The sequence below is a fragment of the Coniosporium apollinis genome, assembly GCF_000281105.1.
Source record: "Coniosporium apollinis CBS 100218 chromosome Unknown supercont1.5, whole genome shotgun sequence".
Lineage (NCBI taxonomy): Eukaryota > Fungi > Ascomycota > Dothideomycetes > Coniosporium > Coniosporium apollinis.
The window spans coordinates 254,732-274,352 of NW_006913267.1; the positions used below are offsets into that span (position 1 = coordinate 254,732).

Genomic DNA, 19,621 nt, shown 5'->3' on the forward strand with positions numbered 1-19,621 from the left:
TCGTTTGGAGTTATTTGATTGTTGGACTTGTCTGTGCGTCGGTCTTGTGCGATTCTCTCGGCAGCGCAACATGGGCAGCCAGTCTGAGTCTTGCTGTTCCTGTCTACAAGGCTTTTTAGATTCTGCCTGTTGTTAGGAGGCACTGGGTGGGACACATGCGAGCGGCTTCAGCCCACTACAGTAATATCAAATCAGGTGCTAATCAGTTCCGAGTCCTATTCGCGTCATTGAAACCGGGACATTGGCCGCCTCAATCTGAGATGGGACTGAGCAGACCTGAGCTGGGGCTGAGCAGACCTGAGCTGGGGCTGAGCAGACCTGAGCTGAGGCTGAGCGGGCTCGACTCCGCCTGGGCGGTGCACCCATATATGCAACGCTGAGGACCTCTCTTTGGCTCTTTACATATTTGACCAAAACAACACTCGATTTCTACGTGCTCTTAGGTGTTGTTGATTTCCACTGATCGGGCTCGGACTCATAAAGTACAGTATGTAAGCTGCTATATAATCGCCCCCTATCTTCAAAGCAAGCATACAGTTCCATTCAAGCACTTGCTAATGCTCGCGCCTGCTTCCGTGTAGTATGCCAGTTTTACCTACAGAAGACGTCTCTGATACCGCGACCAGGTATCACGAGTATGTTAATGCCGACACTGCTTTTAAGGCATTCGAAGACTATCGTCTCAAACGAGAAGTTTCTTTGAATGGCGTCAACTTGCACTCCTCGAAGTTCAAAGCACCAGACTTGCGTGTCGCTGAGGCTGAGCTTGGACCTCGTCATGAGCTGATGGATGCTTATTTCAAAGCCAATCGGCAATATTCTAGGGGGTTTCGGAGGGGTGCAGAGCCAGGTGTGCACTGGAGCGCTTACGGTCCACTAGATCCAGAAGCCGTGGACTGGGAGGACTGCCTGACAACAGCCCAGGGGTGGATTAATGAGTGCATCAACCTACACAAGGACTGCGATGCTGTTTCAAGCGGAATGCTACCGACGAGGGTGGTCGATGTCGGGCCGTGTGATGGATCCCAGGAACCGAGACTCATCGAAACTGGACATAGTCGTGGAACCTACATAGCACTGAGCTACTGCTGGGGTAAGAGCCAGCCGCTAATAACGACTTTTGATAACATACAAGAAAGAAAGTCCGGAATCCCTTTGTCTGACTGTCCACCCACAGTCCGGGACGCGATTTTGGCTAGTCGGAAGCTGAATTGTCGCTACGTTTGGATTGACGCGTTGTGCATCATCCAAGGTTCTACAAAAGACTGGGAATCCGAGGCTGCCAAGATGCAAGATGTTTATAAGAATTCCTGGATCACTATCGTGGCCGAAGCGGCAGACAGCACCGCGTGTGGCTTTCTCAGAGGTCGAACCTTGCACGGCAGGGAAGAGGAGGCGCCACTCAAATCTCGTGGGTGGACATTGCAGGAACATTTATTATCACCGCGACGACTGATCTATCGCCACGATCGTCTGTCATTCGCTTGTCGGTCTGTTCTGAATTCCGACAATCTATCGGACTGTCGAATCTCAGCTCTACTGTCCAAACCAACGAGCTATCTAATCTGGGAAAACGTAATTCACGAATACTCGCGACGCCACTTGACCGAAGAGAAAGATAAGCTGCCTGCCTTGTCAGGTCTTGCCCATGAATTCCAATGCATAAATCAAGACACATATCTGGCCGGGCTGTGGAGAAGCAACCTTCTTGGAGGATTACTATGGGGGCGCGAAAGTTATATCTCTCGACCAAAGCCATCTTACCGCGCCCCATCCTGGAGTTGGGCCGCTCACCAAATTCAAACGAACTATTTCGTAAGGAACAAAGGTTCTCACGAGTCATATCTGGCAGAAGTACTTGGAGCTGCAACAGATCTGAGAGGGAAAGACCCGTTCGGTCAAGTGAGTGGTGGCAGTATCAGAATTCGAGCCCCCATAAGACAAGGTCGACTAGTTCAGCCTTCAAAGTTCCGTCGCATGCGAAGCGAGGAGTCTTATGATTCCTGGTCTCGGCAAAGCGACTTGGCTCCTGAGGGATATCCAAGCTGGGTCTTTGCAGCCAAGCCGATATACTGTGCAACGGGATTCAGCACGACGATCAATAGGACGGCCGATATACTCCGCTACTTGGGAACAGAGAACATATTTGCAACTGTCTTTCTCGATGACGACGAATCGATCAAGGTTAAAGCGCCGGTGTTACTGTTGCTGATTAGGACAGATAGACGACAGGACGATGGTCGTGATGATCTCGGGCTAGTGTTGAAGCCTGTTGCAAAAACTAACTCGGTTTATGAACGGTTGGGCATTTTCGTCATGCGAACGCAGGATCGAGAGAAATGTTTCGGTGGCTCAAGCATTCAAGAAGTCGAGATTATTTGAATGTTAGTTATCACGTAGCTCATGGTTTGGTATATATCGATATAAATATTATAGATGTTAACCGCTTAGAAAGATTGGGTGAAGCTATTCATGAATGTTTGACATAATTTGAAACTCGAAAGCGTTCTCCGAGCCTCGCTATATAAATTCTATGCAACGGGATGGGGAGGACTTTCTCTTACTGCTAAACGGGCATCCAGCTCAATTAACAATAGGCCTTAGGTGCAACCCGTCTGCGTCTTCCGCCACGCGATTTCGCAGCTGTGGGTTGGGGCACGAACTTCTACACATCTCCCTACCGATTACGAAGGTTGCAGGTTAAATCAAGGTACCTGAACCTTAAGTTCCACTCGGTAGCTTCGACGCCTCGGCGCCTCATCGCCCTTGCAGCAATCTGGCAGATCTTGCCCCGCGCCGCTGCAAGATGGCGGGGTCAGATCTGCGTCCAAAAAGAGTATTGACCCCTCCAAGCCCGCGAACAGCCGGATCTCACCCTTCATCCGAGAGACATCCTTGATCAAACAATCCTCTTCTGTTCTCCAGCTTCTAGCAAAAAACCTCAGATCTCAAAAGCTGACCTGAAAATCAACTTCACCGCGCATGCATTCATTCAGCAAAAAAATCCCATAGTAACTCGTCTGATCTTGGAAACTGACGCCATCAATCGACCGCGCATCCTCCCGTCCGTGAACAGCGTTTGTCAGCCCTGACCTTAAAAGAACCAGCTGCCCCGGTGCTGCTTCCGCATCTGTACACAACCTACAACCGTCCAACCAACACACCTCCAGTCCTCCACTGAACCAACCGCGAACATGGCCTCCGCAACCTCCTTCCGTCACGACATCCTAGGGATCCCCAAATCCAGCGCCTCGCCCAAAGACTCCGTCCTCGTAATCATCGACGCCCAGAACGAATACGCCAAAGGCAAGCTCGCCGTCTCAAACCTCGATTCCTCGCGCGCCGCCATCCGGTCCCTGCTCGACAAGTACCGCCAAGCCGACGGCAAGATCGTGCACATCCTGCACTCTGTTCCGGAAGGTGCCCCCGTCTTCACGCCCGGCACGGAGCTCGAGAAGGAGTTTGATGAGCTCGAGCCGCAGGGTAATGAGAAGGTTATTGTGAAGAAGTATCCCGGCAGCTTCGCGGAGACGAGCCTTAGGGATGAGCTGAAGAGCTTGCCGGACGAGGCGCCGGGCAAGATCGTGCTGTGTGGGTATATGGCGCATGTGTGTGTTAGCACGACGGCGAGGGAGGCGCATCAACTGGGGTATGATGTCGTGCTGGCCGAGGATGCCATCGGGGATCGTGACATCCCGGGCGCGAGCGGCGAGGACGTTACGAGGATGGTTATGTTGGAGCTGGCTGATATGTTTGGAACTGTGGTGAAGAGCGATGAGATCAAATAAAGGAAGGGCTGGTTAGAGTCGTCAAGTCTTGGGTATCCTTCTGTGTCTATCAGAACCTTGCCGCTCATAACAGCGATCTCCGCTTGCTCGAACCAGAAGTTTGAACAAGTTTTGTGCTACTATGAGCTGTGGCGCGTACACATTGAATATGTCCCACTGCAGCTGTCGATTTGGGCATTCTTGTGGGCAATCTTTTGAGCGTCTTATTGCGAACCGCCTATCCGTTGAGGAAGCCGGCCTCATCTTCGTATGACAGCAATCGATATTCGTGGCACCGAAGCCGACGGCAGGCTGACTCCGTCCTGAAGATTGAGAACTGTAAGAAGTTGTTTAGGCTCTGGGTCAAACAAGCTCCGGTATAAGATTAAACACAAAGTGTAAGGCTGGATGCACGTGACCGCTATCGGCAACTGCACCGCTCGTGTCATGCACACGCCACGACCCCGCGGCAATCCCGTTCGCGATCTCGCCGCCATTTGCTTGACGTACTCTCAACTTCGGGATAGCCACTTAAGGCTACCCGCAAACCACCATGAGCGCCACCCATCATGGGGGTTTCTCCCATAACTACAGGCCCGGTGGCCTGCACCGCGATCAGTCCTGGTCTCAGCTCAACATCAGCATGCCGAACCGCGTGGAAACCGAGCTCGAGAAGCTCGATCCCGCCGTACCCTTCAGAGCCACTCGCGCGCACCTTCACCATACCTGGGCCAAGACCTTCCACGCGAGGCCCGAACTATACATCCGACCGGAGTCGCTGGAAGAGATACAGAAGATTGTCACACTAGCGCGGCGATGTCGACGACGGGTGGTGGTCGTGGGCTGTGGTCACTCGCCCAGCGACCTGACCTGCACCTCGGCGTGGATGGTGAATCTGGACAAATACAATAGGGTTCTGAATGTGGACAGGGAGAGGAAGACCATGACGGTGGAAGGCGGCATACGGCTACACGAGCTGAATCTACGCGCAAAAGACTACGGCCTTACGATGCCGAATCTGGGCAGTATAGACCAGCAGTCCATTGTCGGCGCCATGGCTACCGCAACACACGGCTCCTCTACCAGGCACGGTCTGCTATCGCAGTCAGTCCGCTCCTTGCGCATTGTCCTCGCGAACGGCAGCGCAGTCCGCTGCTCCCCGACCCAGCAACCGGACCTCTTCCGCGCCGCTCTCGTGAGTCTCGGCGCCCTCGGCATAATCGTCGAAGTCGAGTACGAAATGGTACCCGCCTGCAACATCGAATGGGAGCAGACCCTCAAACCTCTCTCCTATGTTCTCGACAAATGGGGCAAGGACCTCTGGACGACCCGCGAATTCACGCGCGTCTGGTGGCTCCCCTACATGAAACGCGCCATAATCTGGCAGGCGCACAAAACGCACAAATCCTGCCGTCCGCCGCAGGAAAGCTTCTACGGCGGCTCCATCGGCTTCCATACCTACCACATCCTGCTGTGGCTCGCCAACTACGTCCCGCGCATCCTGCCCGCGATCGAGTGGTTCGTCTTCGGCATGCAATACGGCTTCTCGTACGGCACCACCACCACGGCCGTCGAGGAGCAGCGCACGGGACTGCTGATGAACTGCCTCTACTCCCAGTTCGTCAACGAGTGGGCCATTCCCCTTCACCACGGCCCGGAGGCCCTGACGCGGCTCTCTGCATGGATAAACGGCGACGAGGCGGGCTCACGGATTCCGTTCTCATCGAAGGGGCTTTGGGTGCACGCGCCCATCGAGGTGCGGGTCAGTGACACTAGCGCGACGGAGCCGCGGCCGTTTATGGATAACACGCCCAAGGACGGCCCGACGTTGTACCTCAATGCGACGCTGTATAGGCCGTATAATCGCGATCCGCCGTGCAAGGACCGATACTACGAGGCGTTTGAGTGGCTGATGAAGGAGCTGGGGGGGCGGCCGCACTGGGCTAAGAACTTCTCTTTCGTGTCGCAGCCCGAGATCGCGGAGATGTATGGCGACGATCTGGAAGCGTACTTACGTGTACGGAATGAGGTCGACCCTGAAGGCATGTTTGTGGGCGAGTGGCATAGGAAGAATTTGTTGCCGGAATCGCAGCCGCTGTTCCCGCTCGAGGAGAGGGAGGTTATGCGCAGAGCTGCCCAGGGCGGCGGTGTGGACTGGGTGGGTGAGCAGGCGGCCAAGGCAAGTCCGAAGTCGAGCACAAGCGAGGAGAGCTTTGATATCCTGCATGGTGCGGAGGCGGAAGCGAGCTTGGTGCTTGAGAGGCTGAAGGAGGAGGCGAGTACTGAGGATGGAAGCGAGAGCTTAGATGACGAGGTGCATGGGAGTATGAGGCAGGGGGCTACTGGGATTCAGGTATTTAACAAGATGTAGTGTAATGCTAGTAGTCGAGCTCATGAGATGAATGCCGTCATGAAGTTCAGTGTCACCTTTGATGCCACATTTGTACGGAATTGGAGGCAGCGTCTTGGCTTTGACATATTTACGGCTTCAGCTCAGTCGCTTCAACAACCCAGATCTTCGCATACCTGAGGTGCGACGCTTTACCGCTGCGCTAAGCCGGCCGTGGCAGCGACCAAAGGCCATCCGAAGAGGTAGTTGCCACATCTTTGCTCCAGCTTGTTCAGTACTAAATTCACGATCAGACTGGACTCATGATCTTGTCAATGTAGAGCAACTGGATCAGTTCTATGCGATAGACACCAAATGATGTTCAGCAGTTCAGCGCTTTGATGCACGGATGGCCTGAGGTGTATTCGAGCTATGGACTGAGCTCGAGCGCTACCCATCTCCACGGCTATGAGTAGCTCTCAATGCAGCAACGAGCATTCCGGTTGACCTCTGGACATAGCTGCTATGAAAAACTCCACTGACATTGCTCTTGGACCTTCATCGTGAGATATCCAAGCACGGCCGTCTGACCAACATGAAATACGCCCCTACTGACCCCCTACCTTTGCCCATCTTGAAACTCCTTACGGCGCGACAGTCCTCCCACCAGGAGCACAAGTATCCCCACCAGCATCATCCACACACGCGAAAGCCCTAACCCCCACAATCCTATACCCACCCGGATAATCGAACCTCAAGGTATGCGAAATAGTATTGCCGACACCAATGTCGTTCCTCAGCTTGCCAATCCGGGGCAGGACTTGGGTCCGACCGTCCGCGCCGTACACATGGTACCAGCCGTAGACGTCGTTAGAATCGCCGCGGGTGTCCCGCACGGTGAGGACGACGTTGACGCTGTTGGAATCTAGGAAGGTGACGTCGGCGCAGGCGAGGACGCCGTAGGCTTTGCCGGAGAAGTCGCCGGAGCAGGATTGTGCAGCGGCGCGGGGAGTGAGGGAAGAGTCGATTGGGGTGGCGAAGGTTGGATGTGCTTGGAGAAGAGAGGTAGAGATGAGGAATGAGGAGAGGGAGAATGAGGTAGAGAAAAGCATGATGGTTGAGTGAGTTTCTTTCCACAGTATTGCTTTGACGGTTTGGTTCGACTGATAAGCTACGAATCCGAGCACCGCCAGATCCAGCACGAAGGGTGATACTTATACTGTTGATTACTTTGTATTACTTCTAGTTTGAAAGGGGTGACGGATATAACCCTCCTTGAAGAAGCCCTACTCCGGCGATGCTTCCTGTTCCGTCTTATGCTTAATGCTGAATAAGAACGTTGTGTTTTCGTGTCCATATACTCAAAGCGACGGTGCCGTATTAATATATTTTCCTGCAAGTGTTGCCGAGTATAGCACCGTGACGATTTGTAGCTGCGCCAATGCGACTGAGGCTGCGAGTTGCAGTCCAAATTCATGCCACTAAGAATGCTCGGCATATTAAGAAACTTTTAGTGGTGTCGGCACTAACGAGTCAAGAAGGCAAAGGTCGTGAACCTATGGACAGCGAGACTCGTGACAGGCTCACGTTGACAGGCCTGTCATTGTAAGACATCTTAAGATAGAACCGAGCTACCATTGTCAAAGTCGGCTCGACAGTTCTTTGCATGATAGCAGTATTAAGGTGCATCCAGAGTTTGGTTTTCAGGCTGCTTGGTGCCGCCGAGGGCTGGAGTGCAGAGGCAGACATATTGGTTAGGTTATCCTTGTGCGCGGCCAGGCTTGATTCTCCAGGAATTGATTATTATCTTCCTCGTTGTCGGCATCAATTGCGGCAAGATCTCTAGAGGGAGGACGCACTCTAGTAGGGCTCTCTCAGGAGTATTCCTGTATGCAGTGTCCTTTTCTCAGGCCCTCAAATAAACGGCCCTCCAATGCTTGTGTCTGAAATATCTAATCCCAATCTTCGTATGCCGTTTTATCACGTGATACAACCGCGACACGTTACCGCTGCATCAGCCTGGCTGTGGACAGTGGTTTAGTTACTGAATGGTCCTATACCCTCTCGCTCATTGATCGACCGTCTTAGAGTTATGAAGTTTCGGATGGCGGCCACGAAATGTGCGTCTGCTTCCCCAGGAGCTTCTCGCGCCAAGCCGACTCTCTCACGATGTCCATGTTTACTTTTTCGTCGAATGAACATTTCTTATTCGCTGCCCACAGCCAGCTTGCCGCAGCGGTAACGCGTCGCGCTTGTATCACATGGTATATCACGTGACCGTCATACAAAGATCCTCTCATTGGCGTCCTAGATTCGTTCCAAGCTATAAAGTGTTCGTTTTTATCAAGCTATGAGCCCTACACGAGCTGGATCCGGTAAAAGACAAAAAAACTTTGCCTGCACACGGGATCGAACCACGGACCTCGGCATTACAAGTGCCGCGCTCTACCACTGAGCTATACAGGCTACAATAGACGATGGACTTCTAAGTTTGAATTATAGATCACATTTTGTGAAGAGCGGCTTTGCCTCCTCTACTTGGCATCAACAATGTTCCCTTTAACTTGTCGAACAAGCGTCGGGAAGGGTTGTCGAGGTTACCAGGCTCGTATGCAAGTATCTGCACAAAGCAGTAGGACTGCTCAACAGGAAGCCGTTAGATTACGGAGGCGTTGACATGCTCCGCCAATACAACACCGCAAAACGTCCCGCAGGGCTCTAGTACGTTGCCAACCTCATCCGTCAGCCTCTCCTTCCTAAGACAACACATGCTCTTCTCCTCACACCACTTCCGCACGATCCGCCGCTTCAGCTCCTTCTGCACGACGGGATAGTACATCAGCATCTTTTTGTGCCAGCTCGAGCCGGCGCGCTAGTTGACGGGTGCGGATGGTTTGGCGAAGGGGAATGCGTAGAGGTCCGAGAATGCCGACGGAGGAAGAAGACCCGGACTCGACGGAATACATGGTCCCAAGCAGGCTTAAATCCACGGTGGCCGATACCAGGAGCGTTGATAGGGATGCCCAATCTGGGTCTGACGATCCAGGCTCGATGAATGGTATTGTTGTGAATAGCTCATGGATAGTAGTATTGACGCAACCAGTCGTACATCCCTTTGCGGTGGTCCTCGATGCCGATTAGCATGGCCGCCCCGTCCTGGTGAGTGCGTCCGAGAGGCACGTTAGAGTGGTTGGTGATTGGGGTCAGTTCTCAAGTCTGTCTCCTTCCTTCCTCAGCCTACCTCCAACCTAGAACTTGGTCCGCGAGCAGGCTGTCCTGTATCGTCGGAGCCTCCGTATCTTCCACGTGTCTCTTCAGAGTGCAGATGCTAGTCCGCGCTTCTTTGGCCGTACCACTCGCCCTTTGATGCGTCATCCCTTGTGTTGGCCATCGACACTGGTGACATCAAGGACTTGAAGGCGGATTGAAGGGTGGATATCACTCACAGCGAGAAGCAGTGACTCGGGGTATCAACGGCAACGAAATCGCTACGCCTAAGCCAGACACCGGGAAGACTACATTTATGTCGCAGTCCGACAAAGGCCAGAAGAACATTCTAGGCTTCTTCCAGAAGAAGACTCACGGCGCCTCAAATCACCATCCAAGAGTCCAGTAAGCGTTCATACGAGAAGAATCCCAAGCCCGCAGGCGGTTTCAAGCACAGCGACTCGGATCGAAGAGACGGAAATGATGGTGCATGGAGGACTTTATTCACTCCAAGTATGGTGACCCAGTGAGCGGGACCAGGAGCTATGGCATATTCGTCCACTGTGCATCTGCCGCAAGAAATCGCTTTTGATTGTTTGAGATACTGGTGCAATCAAGGCCATCTCTCGTATAAGCTCGACGTGAACGTGGACAGCCGTCAACGCGAGCCTTCTTGGAAGGATGACCACTACGACTACCAGGACCATTACGACCACCACGTGCCTTAGCGTGAGCACCAGTGACGGGATCACCAGTGGCGGGAGCAACAGCCTCTTCTTCATCGCCGCCCACGATCTCATCTTCACCCATGATCTCATCGCCATCGTTGTCATCCTCTTCACCGTCATCGTCCGCGGGCCGTCCACGCTTCTTTAAGGCACGAGCATCTACATGAAGGTCAGCATGGGTAGACGCTTGAGGCGGCGAGGGTGTGACGCTTCTTGAGAGCTCGGCGTCTGGAACACGGAACATGGATGAATCGACAGGGTGGTGGAGGACGAAATCCTGGTGCTGGAGGCGGAGGGATAAGGACGGAACGCCTTGACGGTGGCTCTTACCTTTTTTGGTTGCTCTAACGAGCTTCACGAAAAACTCTTCTGTGCCCCCCCTCGTCCAAGTCCTTCATCAACAAAGCAACTGGGTGATCGTCTCCAAGGCTCCCGATGACCCCGTCCTTGAAGTTCATGGCGGACTCCTTCGCGACCCTTCCCTTCCGACTCATAAGCTTCCCGTCGAAGCCCTGGTAGATCTTCAACAGGTCTTGGAAGAGGCCACTGAACTGCTCGTCAAGGAGCTGTGTGACGATGTTGGCCATGGTTGGGTCGGCCTCGGCAGCAATCACGGTGTCTGCTGCTTTACCGCGTGTACTGGACAAGGTTAGAATGCGCTTGACACCTAATTACCGGCTTTTCGGTCATCCAAAGCAACCTTGGAGGGGGTAAGAGCCAGTCCAGATCTAGCGATTCGGACTCCGACAAGGAGCCGCCGATTGTGACCTACCGCTTCCAAATCCTCCCAGACGACCGACGCCCTTGACCTTGGGATCATCCCGCAGTAGCGGAGGGAGGGACACCTACGCCACCAACTTGGTCAACAGGTGCTCGATCGTATCCAGCCTGCGCGCTTTTTCTTGCTAGTTGTGGTGAAGGACAACCTCAGACGTACTAAGCGTGCGCGGGTCGGAGGCGGACAACCATCCGTGGGTCTTGGTTGGTCTGGAGGGAGTAAAGTCCTCGTTCGCGATGAACTCGGGAGAATCCTGAGAGCTGGCGCCTGCTGCGACTCAAGCTTGCAGGATCAAAGGATGGTGTCGCCAAGTAACATTCTTTCCGCTCCGTTGTTCCGCGGTCGCATGGAGATGGGTTTGGCCCCCAGGCTGTTCTTGCTCCGTCATGCATGGAGGTCTGACATCGAGCTCCTCGCACGTAGAGTCGAGAGCTGGCCGCATTGGGTTCAGCGGTTGGAACATGAGCGGATGCTCCAGGAGTCTTGCTGAGGGCCACCAGGGCTCGGAGTTTCCATCGCCAATCCAACTCTAGCTGCTGTGCTCGATGGGACTGACCGAGTGCTTTGAGCGTGCTGGGCCTGTTGTGATTCTCATCAGTGTGTTACGGTCGAGAGATGTCGGAGGCGAAGGAGAGGTCATAGGGGATGACACGACGAAGGTCGTAATGAAGGTCCAAGGGCACACCCGAAAAGGCCGTTGCCGGACGGAAAAGTTGGACAGCGCGCAAGTGCAGTCTATAGACCAAAAGCACCTCAGGTGACCGATGCACTAGACGGCCTGCATTACCGAGTGTCTTATGCTTTCCATCGCATGCTATCGGTCTCGCTGGTCTATAATTGATAAGATCATGAGTCCAGTTGATGATGACTCTCACTGAAAAAACCACCAGCCGAGAAGCGGCAGCCAACCTTTCGGATGGCCCATGGTCGTAAGGACGGTCCTGGGGAAGGTTGTGGGGCAGATGGTAAAGAAGAGAGAATGGAGACGGGAGAAGAGAAGGGAGAAAAGAGGGTCAGGCGCAGGCTTCAAGGTAGGTATTTTGATCAATGTTTATCGTGGGGGATCCTCCCTCCCAATCCCCGGATTCGCTCCGCTGTGAGCTGCTGTGGTTGTATAGAGTGGTTGCGCGGTTCATTTGGGGGGGATCCCCTAAACCCCCCGGCCTCACTGCGCATGATGCTGTGAGGTATTCAAGGTCGCTGCGCTCCCACAGCTAAGGACGATATGACGGCCTCGCTGCGCTCCCAACGGAGCGGTCGCGGTCGCTTCGCGACAGTCGCCTGGCGGCGAAAAGACTAGGACTGGATTGGCGACGGAGCTTCCAGTAGTTGGCACAACTACATACACCACTAGCGAGTTAATTCTTTTGCCTTTTTTGTTGCGACGTTGTTCTATCCATGTCACCCTTTTATGTGGTGAGGTGGGAACTCTAAAACGCATGGTGGGGCAGTCGGAGCGCGAAAACACCTTGGCGGGGCTGTTGAGCGTCAGACAGCATCAAATTCCCCTGATACAATCAATTACCGGCTTCTAATAGACCACAATAATTGCAGTTTATGAGCGTGTTGCTCATGTTTTAGCGGTGCTCTTCTCACGTACAGAATACTTGGACACTCTTCTGTTTCAACATCAGGTTTCCTGCGCCTCAAACCATAAAGGAATGTCGACCACCCCACAACCCCCCTCCCTCCCCGAACCACCTCGCTCCCTCGCCGAAATCGAAGCCGTCGAGTCCTCCCTCACATTCTCCACCTTCACCGCAACCACCGCCTGGGACCTTGGCTGCCGTCTCCGCACCCACCTCCTCGCCTTCCCAACCGCAACCGTAATCTCGATCTCCCTCGCCAACAGCAACCAGCTGCTCTTCCACAGCGTGACGCACCCTGGCGGGACGGCGCCCGACAACGACAGCTGGGTGGCGCGGAAGCGAAAGACTGTGCTCCGCTGGGGAAGGAGCACGTGGTGGATGCATTGTAAGATGGGCGGGGATGAGGCCGCGTTTGGGGCGAAGTATGGGCTGGGGGAGAGTGCGGGGAGTTATGCTATTCATGGGGGCGGGGTGCCGGTTAGGGTCAAGGGAGTGGAGGGGGTTGTGGGGGTTGTTGTTGTGAGCGGGTTGAAGCAGGAGCAGGACCATCAGGTTGTGGTGGAGACGATCAAGGAATACCTGGCTGATCAGGGGAGTTGAGTAAGGCGTTGGAAAGGGGGATGGTGGAGGATAGGCAGCCGTCGCGGCGGCGCTCCGAGGAGCGGGTCAAACGCGGCTTGGTAGACGCCAACCTCTATGATGCATTGGTCCGGAAGCTGGGAGCAACTGGCACGAAACTTAAGAAGAAACTCCAAGGGGAAGGTGGTTCTGGTCAGAACGCTCCCAACATCACACACCGTATATATGCAGAGACGACCTTACTTGTGAATGTCAAAGATATACAACGATCTTCCGGCTACTGAATTCTAAAGATGTTATGGCTGATGGTAGATGTTTCGTGCCGTACGGAACGAAATGAACACGACCGCTAGTCTTCACGACCGGCAGCGAACGCCGACGACCAGGTTAGGGAGGCCAAAATGGTCAGGAACGGCGCGGAGAGGAAGAAGTCGACAAACGCCATGGCTAATCGCTGAAGCTCTCGACAAGAAGAGTAAGTCCCTTCGGAGTTGATACTGAACGTTCGGACGCTGATAAACGCAGTTGCGCGGCCTTTAAGTTCCTCGCTCTGTGACGGCTCAAAAAGCCGACCCCGTAGAATTTGCAGACCACTAATTGCCACCGTAGCTGTTCTCCATGACTGTTGCAAGCCGACCGTAGTGAGCCCTTGACCATATCTGTCTGCCAGACGAAGCTCAGTCTCTTCTTGTATGCCACTTGGGAGTGCCAAGACTTCCAAGAGTAACGTGATTCAGCTCGTTCAAATGCAAAACTCTCGCCTTCCGATTCCTGTAACAACAGTAATCCTGACATGGTCAAATTTGCAAAAGTCGCCTCCTAAATCACCCTGGGGCGCCGAACGGGTTATCCTTGGTGAAAAGAATCCGAGGCATGGCTAGCACCCTCGATGTCGTCTTCTGGAGTTCATGCGAAGTGTTGTCTTAACCTCCCGCCACCGCGTAGAAGGTTTCTAAGGATCATGTTGCCGCGGAGACTCGGGTTCTTAGCCTTCTCGAAGTGGGCGATGGTGTCAACGGTGGAGGATAAACTGTCTGGATGACAATTACTCGTCACCAGCATCAATTGCTAGTAATAATAACTGCCTGCGTTTGCGGCATGCGGCAGTCGTGGCGGCTTTGCGGGTACTTCGAGAGGGGCACATATTGCTGTTTGCTAAAGTCCATGCGGACGAGCAGTAGAGCTGCTTGCGACAGGAGCGTCATGTTGACGCAGCAGTCGTATGGTTCGAGCCATTATCTGCCGCCTGAGCACTAGGTGTATCCAGGAGAGTCGACGGAGAAAGCCAGACCAGCTCATCAGAAACATTCCGCCAGTGACGAAGTGGTTGACAAGTCATGCCTCTCTTTAGATCCTGTGTTTCCACGGCCATGAAATGTATCATCCAGGGACAAGCTCTCATCTTCATCCCAGGCATCATCGGCCAGAGCAATAGTGTCACTACCGTCCGGCACCGACTTTTTCCCAGTAAGGATCTCATATAACGAGTCCTCGCTCTCGTCACCCACGCCCGGCGTACCCGGATGCTCGAACCTGAGGATGGCGTCCCTGCCTTCAGGCCACGCGAGTACATAGCCAGTAGCATCTCCAAGGACGATGCACGGTTTCTTATCGCAGAGTGTGCTCAACCAGCGGGCTTCGAGTCGATTAACTGGTCTGTCAAAGGGTATACTCAGGGCCTCTGGCGCAGCTTTGAGCGAGTCCCATACGTAAACGGTCGCGTCATCGTGCGTGCACTGAATTAGTAGCAGGTGGGATTTCGTCGGGTGCCAAGAGAGGTGCTTGACAGGAGAATGTTGGATCAGGACGGTCTGGGGCGCGAGGCGTGTCAAGTCCCAAAGCCAAACGGTGGTCGGTGTGGAGTCGTCCCTTGTGGCCACGAAAGTGCCTTCCGCATTGAACGCTATGATGGAGATGCCGCTTTTTGGACTCGCATCATTAGAGGGGGATGGCGCCTTCGGCGGAGATACCGGTTGCGGCGCGATGGTGTATCTTCGCTCTGATATGGCAGAGACTTGCTCCTGCCAGACGTCACCCACAGCGAGCTGGATGGTTGGCGTATGATCGAGAAACACTGCAGCGGAGAACTGCCGCGGTCAGTAAAGCCACGCAACGCCCAGAAAGGACACTATATACCGTGCGCGTGCTCAGGAGAGTGACCCTCCTATCAAACCCTCCAATGGCCAGGAAGTCTCTTCTTGGACTCCATTCCAGGCTCTTCACACCCAAGCCAACGATACCGTCCACTGCCTCTCCGTTCCACTCACGATATAGATGACCGTCTGCCGTGAAAATGTGTACTTTGAACCCGACACTTGGCGCGTCCCAGACAGCAAGCCACCATCCGTCCGGACTCCACTTCAAGCCCTGCGCATCTGCCGTCGGGAGTTGCACCGTCTTGATCACAGCATGGCTGTTTGGCGCGTGCAGCGTGAGTACATCCTGCGGACCTGGTCTGCTCAAGAGTGCCAGCACACCGTTCTCAGGCCTGAGTCCAAAACCTTTCGTCGAGGGGAATTTGGGATCTTTGATCTCGACGCTGCGGCCCGTGATCAGTGACCAGACTGTCATCCTAGCACAGAAGTCCGAGAAGAGCAGCACTTCGTTCTCCGTCGTTCCGAACTCTGCATTCACAATCTTGCCTGCGCCACCACTGCCATTGTTCATGTGTGCGCACCATTTGGTGTCGCGGATGTCGTATGCACGAACGTTGGTCGCATCGGCAAGGAGGAAGCGATCTGAGATAGTTTCTCGCGAAGAAGGTGGAGCCCAGCGTATGGTTTGACTCTTTGGATCGTGATCTGGAGGGGTCTGGATGCTGCGGACTACTTCGAGGTTGCCTGTTGCGCGGATATGAAGTCGGCTGCCATTGATACCGGCAATGTGGGCTCCGTCTGGGGACGGAACGCAGAGATGGGATGCTACAGTGCGTCAGCAATGAGGGCGATATAGCTTGGCTACACTACTCCTCATACAGTTGTATCGGTCTGACACCTCCATCTCAGTGCTTGATGCGGCCTTCATGCTACATTGCGGTTTGTTTGTAGTAAACAGCTTGGCGCGAGTAAGACCGCGGGAACACTTCCGCGTCTTCATGCTTCCCAAACGGGTAACAGCCTCTCCTCCGTAGAACGTCGCAATTCATGTAGGCGCGTCTAAGCCGTTCAAACCGTGTTTGAAACAAGTTCTAAGGAAGAGCAAGGTTAGCGTAAGCGGCATGGATACCACAAGTTACTCCATATGTTCTTTAATGGGCCGTCCAAAGTTGACGCTTACATCCATTTCCCCTCATGCTATCAATGCATCGTGAACTGAAGTGGCAGGCCACATACAACTCAATGAAAACTTTACACAATTCGAGATATCACACTTGATCATTTACATGTCGTCGAATTGCCTATACCCTACCCCCAGATGACGACTGAATCGCACATTGCTGATGCACTATCAGGTGTGCTAAGCTATGCCACGCGCCGCCAAAACACCTCTATGCATCGTACAAATAACGCTGGAACCCAACTTCTGCACTGTGGAATCTGCCAGTAGAGAATGCATAGCTCCTCCAGATGCTGGAAAGAAAGAAAGACTCATCCAACGCACACGACGCCGAATCCATGGACTCGCCACCCAACATGCCATATCATCGTTTGCTCGTCGACTTGAACCCGGTAATCGAAGTTCCGCCCGATATACAGTGTCTGCAGAGGACCACAGAAGTGGAAGAAGATGAGAGAAGGTGTAGTGTGATCCGATCGCAGGTGGAACATAATTCCATGTCAAGGGCAAAAGACTTGCCCGATGCCGTTATCGGTAGCCATTCGAGCGAGCTGATGCTTTTGCTTCCGATCTCTCCTTCTCTTTCTTCTCCTTGTCGAGTCGGATCTTGGTGGCTTCGGTGCCGTCATCCTTCAACAGTTCCCTGAACCAGGGATGCTTAAGAGCTTGCTTGGCGGTAATCCGTTTGTCGGGATCATACACGAAGATCCTCTTCAGGAGGTCGAGGAATTGGCGGTTGAACTCGGTGTGGCTTGGTATTATTTCCTGCAACTCATGTTAGCACTGCTGTAAACGGGAGCTATCTGTGAATTCAGGCGTACGTGAAGCTTCTTCATGGCCTTGACATATTTCTTCGATGCTTTCTGCGTTTCTGCATTCGGATAATCGAGCGTTCTCCCACTGCTTCTAAAGTACCTGAACAGCTTGTTAGATATATCCATGTCTACAAGCATAGTAGGAACATACGCAGTTGCCGGGTTCCGGTTCTGCCCTTTCTCAGGCTTATGCACCCTTCGAATGAGTTCCTTGTCCAACTTGCCACCACATACCGGCTCCATCATGGCGAGATGTTCGAGATTGTCATGTGTCTGAAACAGTGCGTCTCCTGTGAAGAACTCAACCAGAATGCATCCTATGCTCCAGATGTCGCACGGATAACTCCAACCAAGGTTGAGAATGATTTCCGGTGCCCGGTAATGCCTCGTGGAAACGACCGAAGAATGATATTCGTCCTGAAAAGTAGCGGACCCAAAATCGATCAGCCGTATCTCTGGATCCAACAACACCTTTCGGTGCTTGGCTGATCTGCTTGTGGTGGTCGAAGACGATGGTATGGTCCGGTTGTAAGTGAATGTTTGGTACGCATTGTTGACAAGAAGAATGTTCTCGGGCTTCAGGTCTGTGTGGATGAGGCTGAGATCGTGCAGGACTAAAACAGTCAGCGGCTGATTAGGTTCGTGCTGTGCATAGGGATTGTCTTACAGGCCACACTAGTGAAGAGCTGCCTCGCAAATGTCTGAATGTGCGTGCTTGGAAACGGCACGAATTGGTTGGACTTCAGGAAATCGAAAACGCTCTGGCCGTACAGGTCGGTGACGATACAGATGTGATTACGGAAGTCGAAGCAGTCTCTGAGATGTATGCATTTGTTTCGGTTTGATCTGTCGTTGGATGCTAAAGTCGAAAGCACTCGAAGCTCGATGCGAGACGCGTCCCGATATTTCTGCACGGATCGTATAACCTTGATGGCGCATCTCGAGCCTTTCTTACGGTCAAATGCCTCGACAACTTTGCCAAATGTGCCTTGCCCTAGCAGCTTCAAAATCTGATCTGGATGGATGTCAGTAATCGTTGTCGGGAGATAGGCTAGCAGCCTTGTAGAATGCGACTTACATCTGTCGGTGAGATCGGCTTCCGGAACGACGACGTAGTGACCGTCGTCGTCGTCGACTTTCTCATTTTTCATGTACGACTTCTGCGGCTTGTGAGTGTTATAACTTTGACGGGTGAAGCTGGCAAACTCACGTCTGCTACGACTTGGACGTAGACTTCGCGGGCCTTGATTGGAGGATTCGGTGGTGGGATGTAGGCCTGATACGGATCACTTTGCTTCTCCAGTTCGCGCCTCTTCGCCTCCTTCTCTTCATCCAGCGTCGCCTTTCTGGTTCGCTTTCTCTTCTGCCCCACGACACCCTCCTCAAGCGGTGGCGCGTACGCACCATTAGAAGCCTGTGACCCTAGAGATGTAGCTGCTGTGCCGTTGACTGCGGAGGCTGTACGCTCGGTGGAGTAGGAGGGCGAGTCGTAGTATGGAGTTTGTGTCGTCGAGTACGAGGTCTGCTGGTGGTAGACGGGATCGTAGGCTGCAGACGCCGCAGTCTTCCGCTTCTTGTCGGCATGTCTAGTGCTGCCATTCGTGGTCGGCATCGTCGACTGGGGTTCTGGTTCCTTGATGGTCTGCGCGGGCTCGGGAGACTCGTCGATGACGATGATCTCTTTCGGGACGCCGTGCTCATAAAACTTATTCCAGTTTGTCGGCGCTCGGTCTCGCTTTGCCGACTGCTGCGTATCTGAAGTTTGAGAAACGTCCTTTGGAGGCATTTGTTCGCTTTGGTGCGAATTGACGGCCACTGTGCGTCGTAGGTCGGAGGAGGAATTGCTGGCTGCGTAGTTATTCGCGTAATTGTGTGGATTCCCCAACCGTGATGACCCGTTCACCAGTTGCCCGTATCCACCGACCACGGGCTGATAGTTCTGATGATGAGAGTAGTACTGATGGTGCGGAGGCAGCGTAGCGGTCGCGGTCGAAGGGGTCGACATCGTGGGGTGCTGAAAAGCGCGATTTGGTGAGATACGCTATCGTGTCCGCCTTAATCGGAGGTGTTGCCTGAGTTGAACTTGCAGAAGCCAACAACCCCACACCGGTGGAATTCTCTGCGTCAATCCGAACGTGAATCGACCTGCGGATACTCTGGCAGAGCAGATGTGTGAAAGAAGGACCGTCTATCGTCCGTGTCGCTCCGACCGTGCGAGGATGTGGAGAACGGCGGAGAATGACGGCAGGGTTTGGTATGGAGGTTCATTAACCCATATGCGTGGGCACAAGAGCAAGATGCAATTCTCAAGAGGCTCCGCTGAAGCAGAAGAGCAGGACAGAGCAGTGGGCATGCCAACCGCCGGAGATCATTCAGTGTCGAGGCTGTAGTGAAGTCAGAAGAGGCGGACCGCTGGCTTGCGCAAGGTGTGTGGCAGTCCGGTCTCCGGCTTAGCGCGAATTATCTTGAGTGGATTCGGTCGGTCCCAGCTCGCAAGGGTCGCTGGATGTTTTGGATTACGCGGGCAGTTTATCCAGTATCAGCCTTCAGGGC

The 19,621-nt window shown here is 53.6% G+C and overlaps 7 protein-coding genes and 1 non-coding gene across 8 annotated transcripts; 3 read left to right on the top strand and 5 right to left on the bottom strand.

The window, feature by feature from the left end:
* Positions 1–3,194: 3,194 nt before the first annotated feature.
* On the top strand, positions 3,195–3,788 carry W97_01434 (uncharacterized protein; the record flags this gene model as incomplete). Its single annotated transcript, XM_007779341.1, has 1 exon — positions 3,195–3,788. The coding sequence occupies one exon, from the start codon at positions 3,195–3,197 to the stop codon at positions 3,786–3,788; it is 594 nt and encodes a 197-aa protein (XP_007777531.1).
* A 532-nt stretch (positions 3,789–4,320) lies between these two features.
* W97_01435 (uncharacterized protein) lies at positions 4,321–6,138 on the top strand (the record flags this gene model as incomplete). Its single annotated transcript, XM_007779342.1, has 1 exon — positions 4,321–6,138. The coding sequence occupies one exon, from the start codon at positions 4,321–4,323 to the stop codon at positions 6,136–6,138; it is 1,818 nt and encodes a 605-aa protein (XP_007777532.1).
* Positions 6,139–6,740: 602 nt separating this feature from the next.
* On the bottom strand, positions 6,741–7,208 carry W97_01436 (uncharacterized protein; the record flags this gene model as incomplete). The annotated part of the gene is made up of 1 exon (XM_007779343.1): positions 6,741–7,208. The coding sequence occupies one exon, from the start codon at positions 7,206–7,208 to the stop codon at positions 6,741–6,743; it is 468 nt and encodes a 155-aa protein (XP_007777533.1).
* A 1,282-nt stretch (positions 7,209–8,490) lies between these two features.
* On the bottom strand, positions 8,491–8,562 carry W97_01437. The gene has a single exon. It is a non-coding gene; the product is annotated as a tRNA-Thr (tRNA).
* Positions 8,563–10,375: 1,813 nt separating this feature from the next.
* W97_01438 (uncharacterized protein) lies at positions 10,376–10,618 on the bottom strand (the record flags this gene model as incomplete). The annotated part of the gene is made up of 1 exon (XM_007779344.1): positions 10,376–10,618. One exon carries the CDS (start codon positions 10,616–10,618, stop codon positions 10,376–10,378), a length of 243 nt encoding a protein of 80 aa, XP_007777534.1.
* Positions 10,619–12,470: 1,852 nt separating this feature from the next.
* On the top strand, positions 12,471–12,998 carry W97_01439 (uncharacterized protein; the record flags this gene model as incomplete). Its single annotated transcript, XM_007779345.1, has 1 exon — positions 12,471–12,998. The coding sequence occupies one exon, from the start codon at positions 12,471–12,473 to the stop codon at positions 12,996–12,998; it is 528 nt and encodes a 175-aa protein (XP_007777535.1).
* Positions 12,999–14,275: 1,277 nt separating this feature from the next.
* Positions 14,276–16,001, bottom strand: W97_01440 (uncharacterized protein; the record flags this gene model as incomplete). Its single annotated transcript, XM_007779346.1, has 3 exons — positions 14,276–15,064; positions 15,114–15,898; positions 15,953–16,001. The coding sequence occupies 3 exons, from the start codon at positions 15,999–16,001 to the stop codon at positions 14,276–14,278; spliced, it is 1,623 nt and encodes a 540-aa protein (XP_007777536.1).
* Positions 16,002–16,781: 780 nt separating this feature from the next.
* On the bottom strand, positions 16,782–19,073 carry W97_01441 (CMGC/CLK protein kinase; the record flags this gene model as incomplete). The annotated part of the gene is made up of 6 exons (XM_007779347.1): positions 16,782–17,018; positions 17,075–17,168; positions 17,220–17,682; positions 17,736–18,083; positions 18,147–18,228; positions 18,279–19,073. The coding sequence occupies 6 exons, from the start codon at positions 19,071–19,073 to the stop codon at positions 16,782–16,784; spliced, it is 2,019 nt and encodes a 672-aa protein (XP_007777537.1).
* Positions 19,074–19,621: the final 548 nt, after the last annotated feature.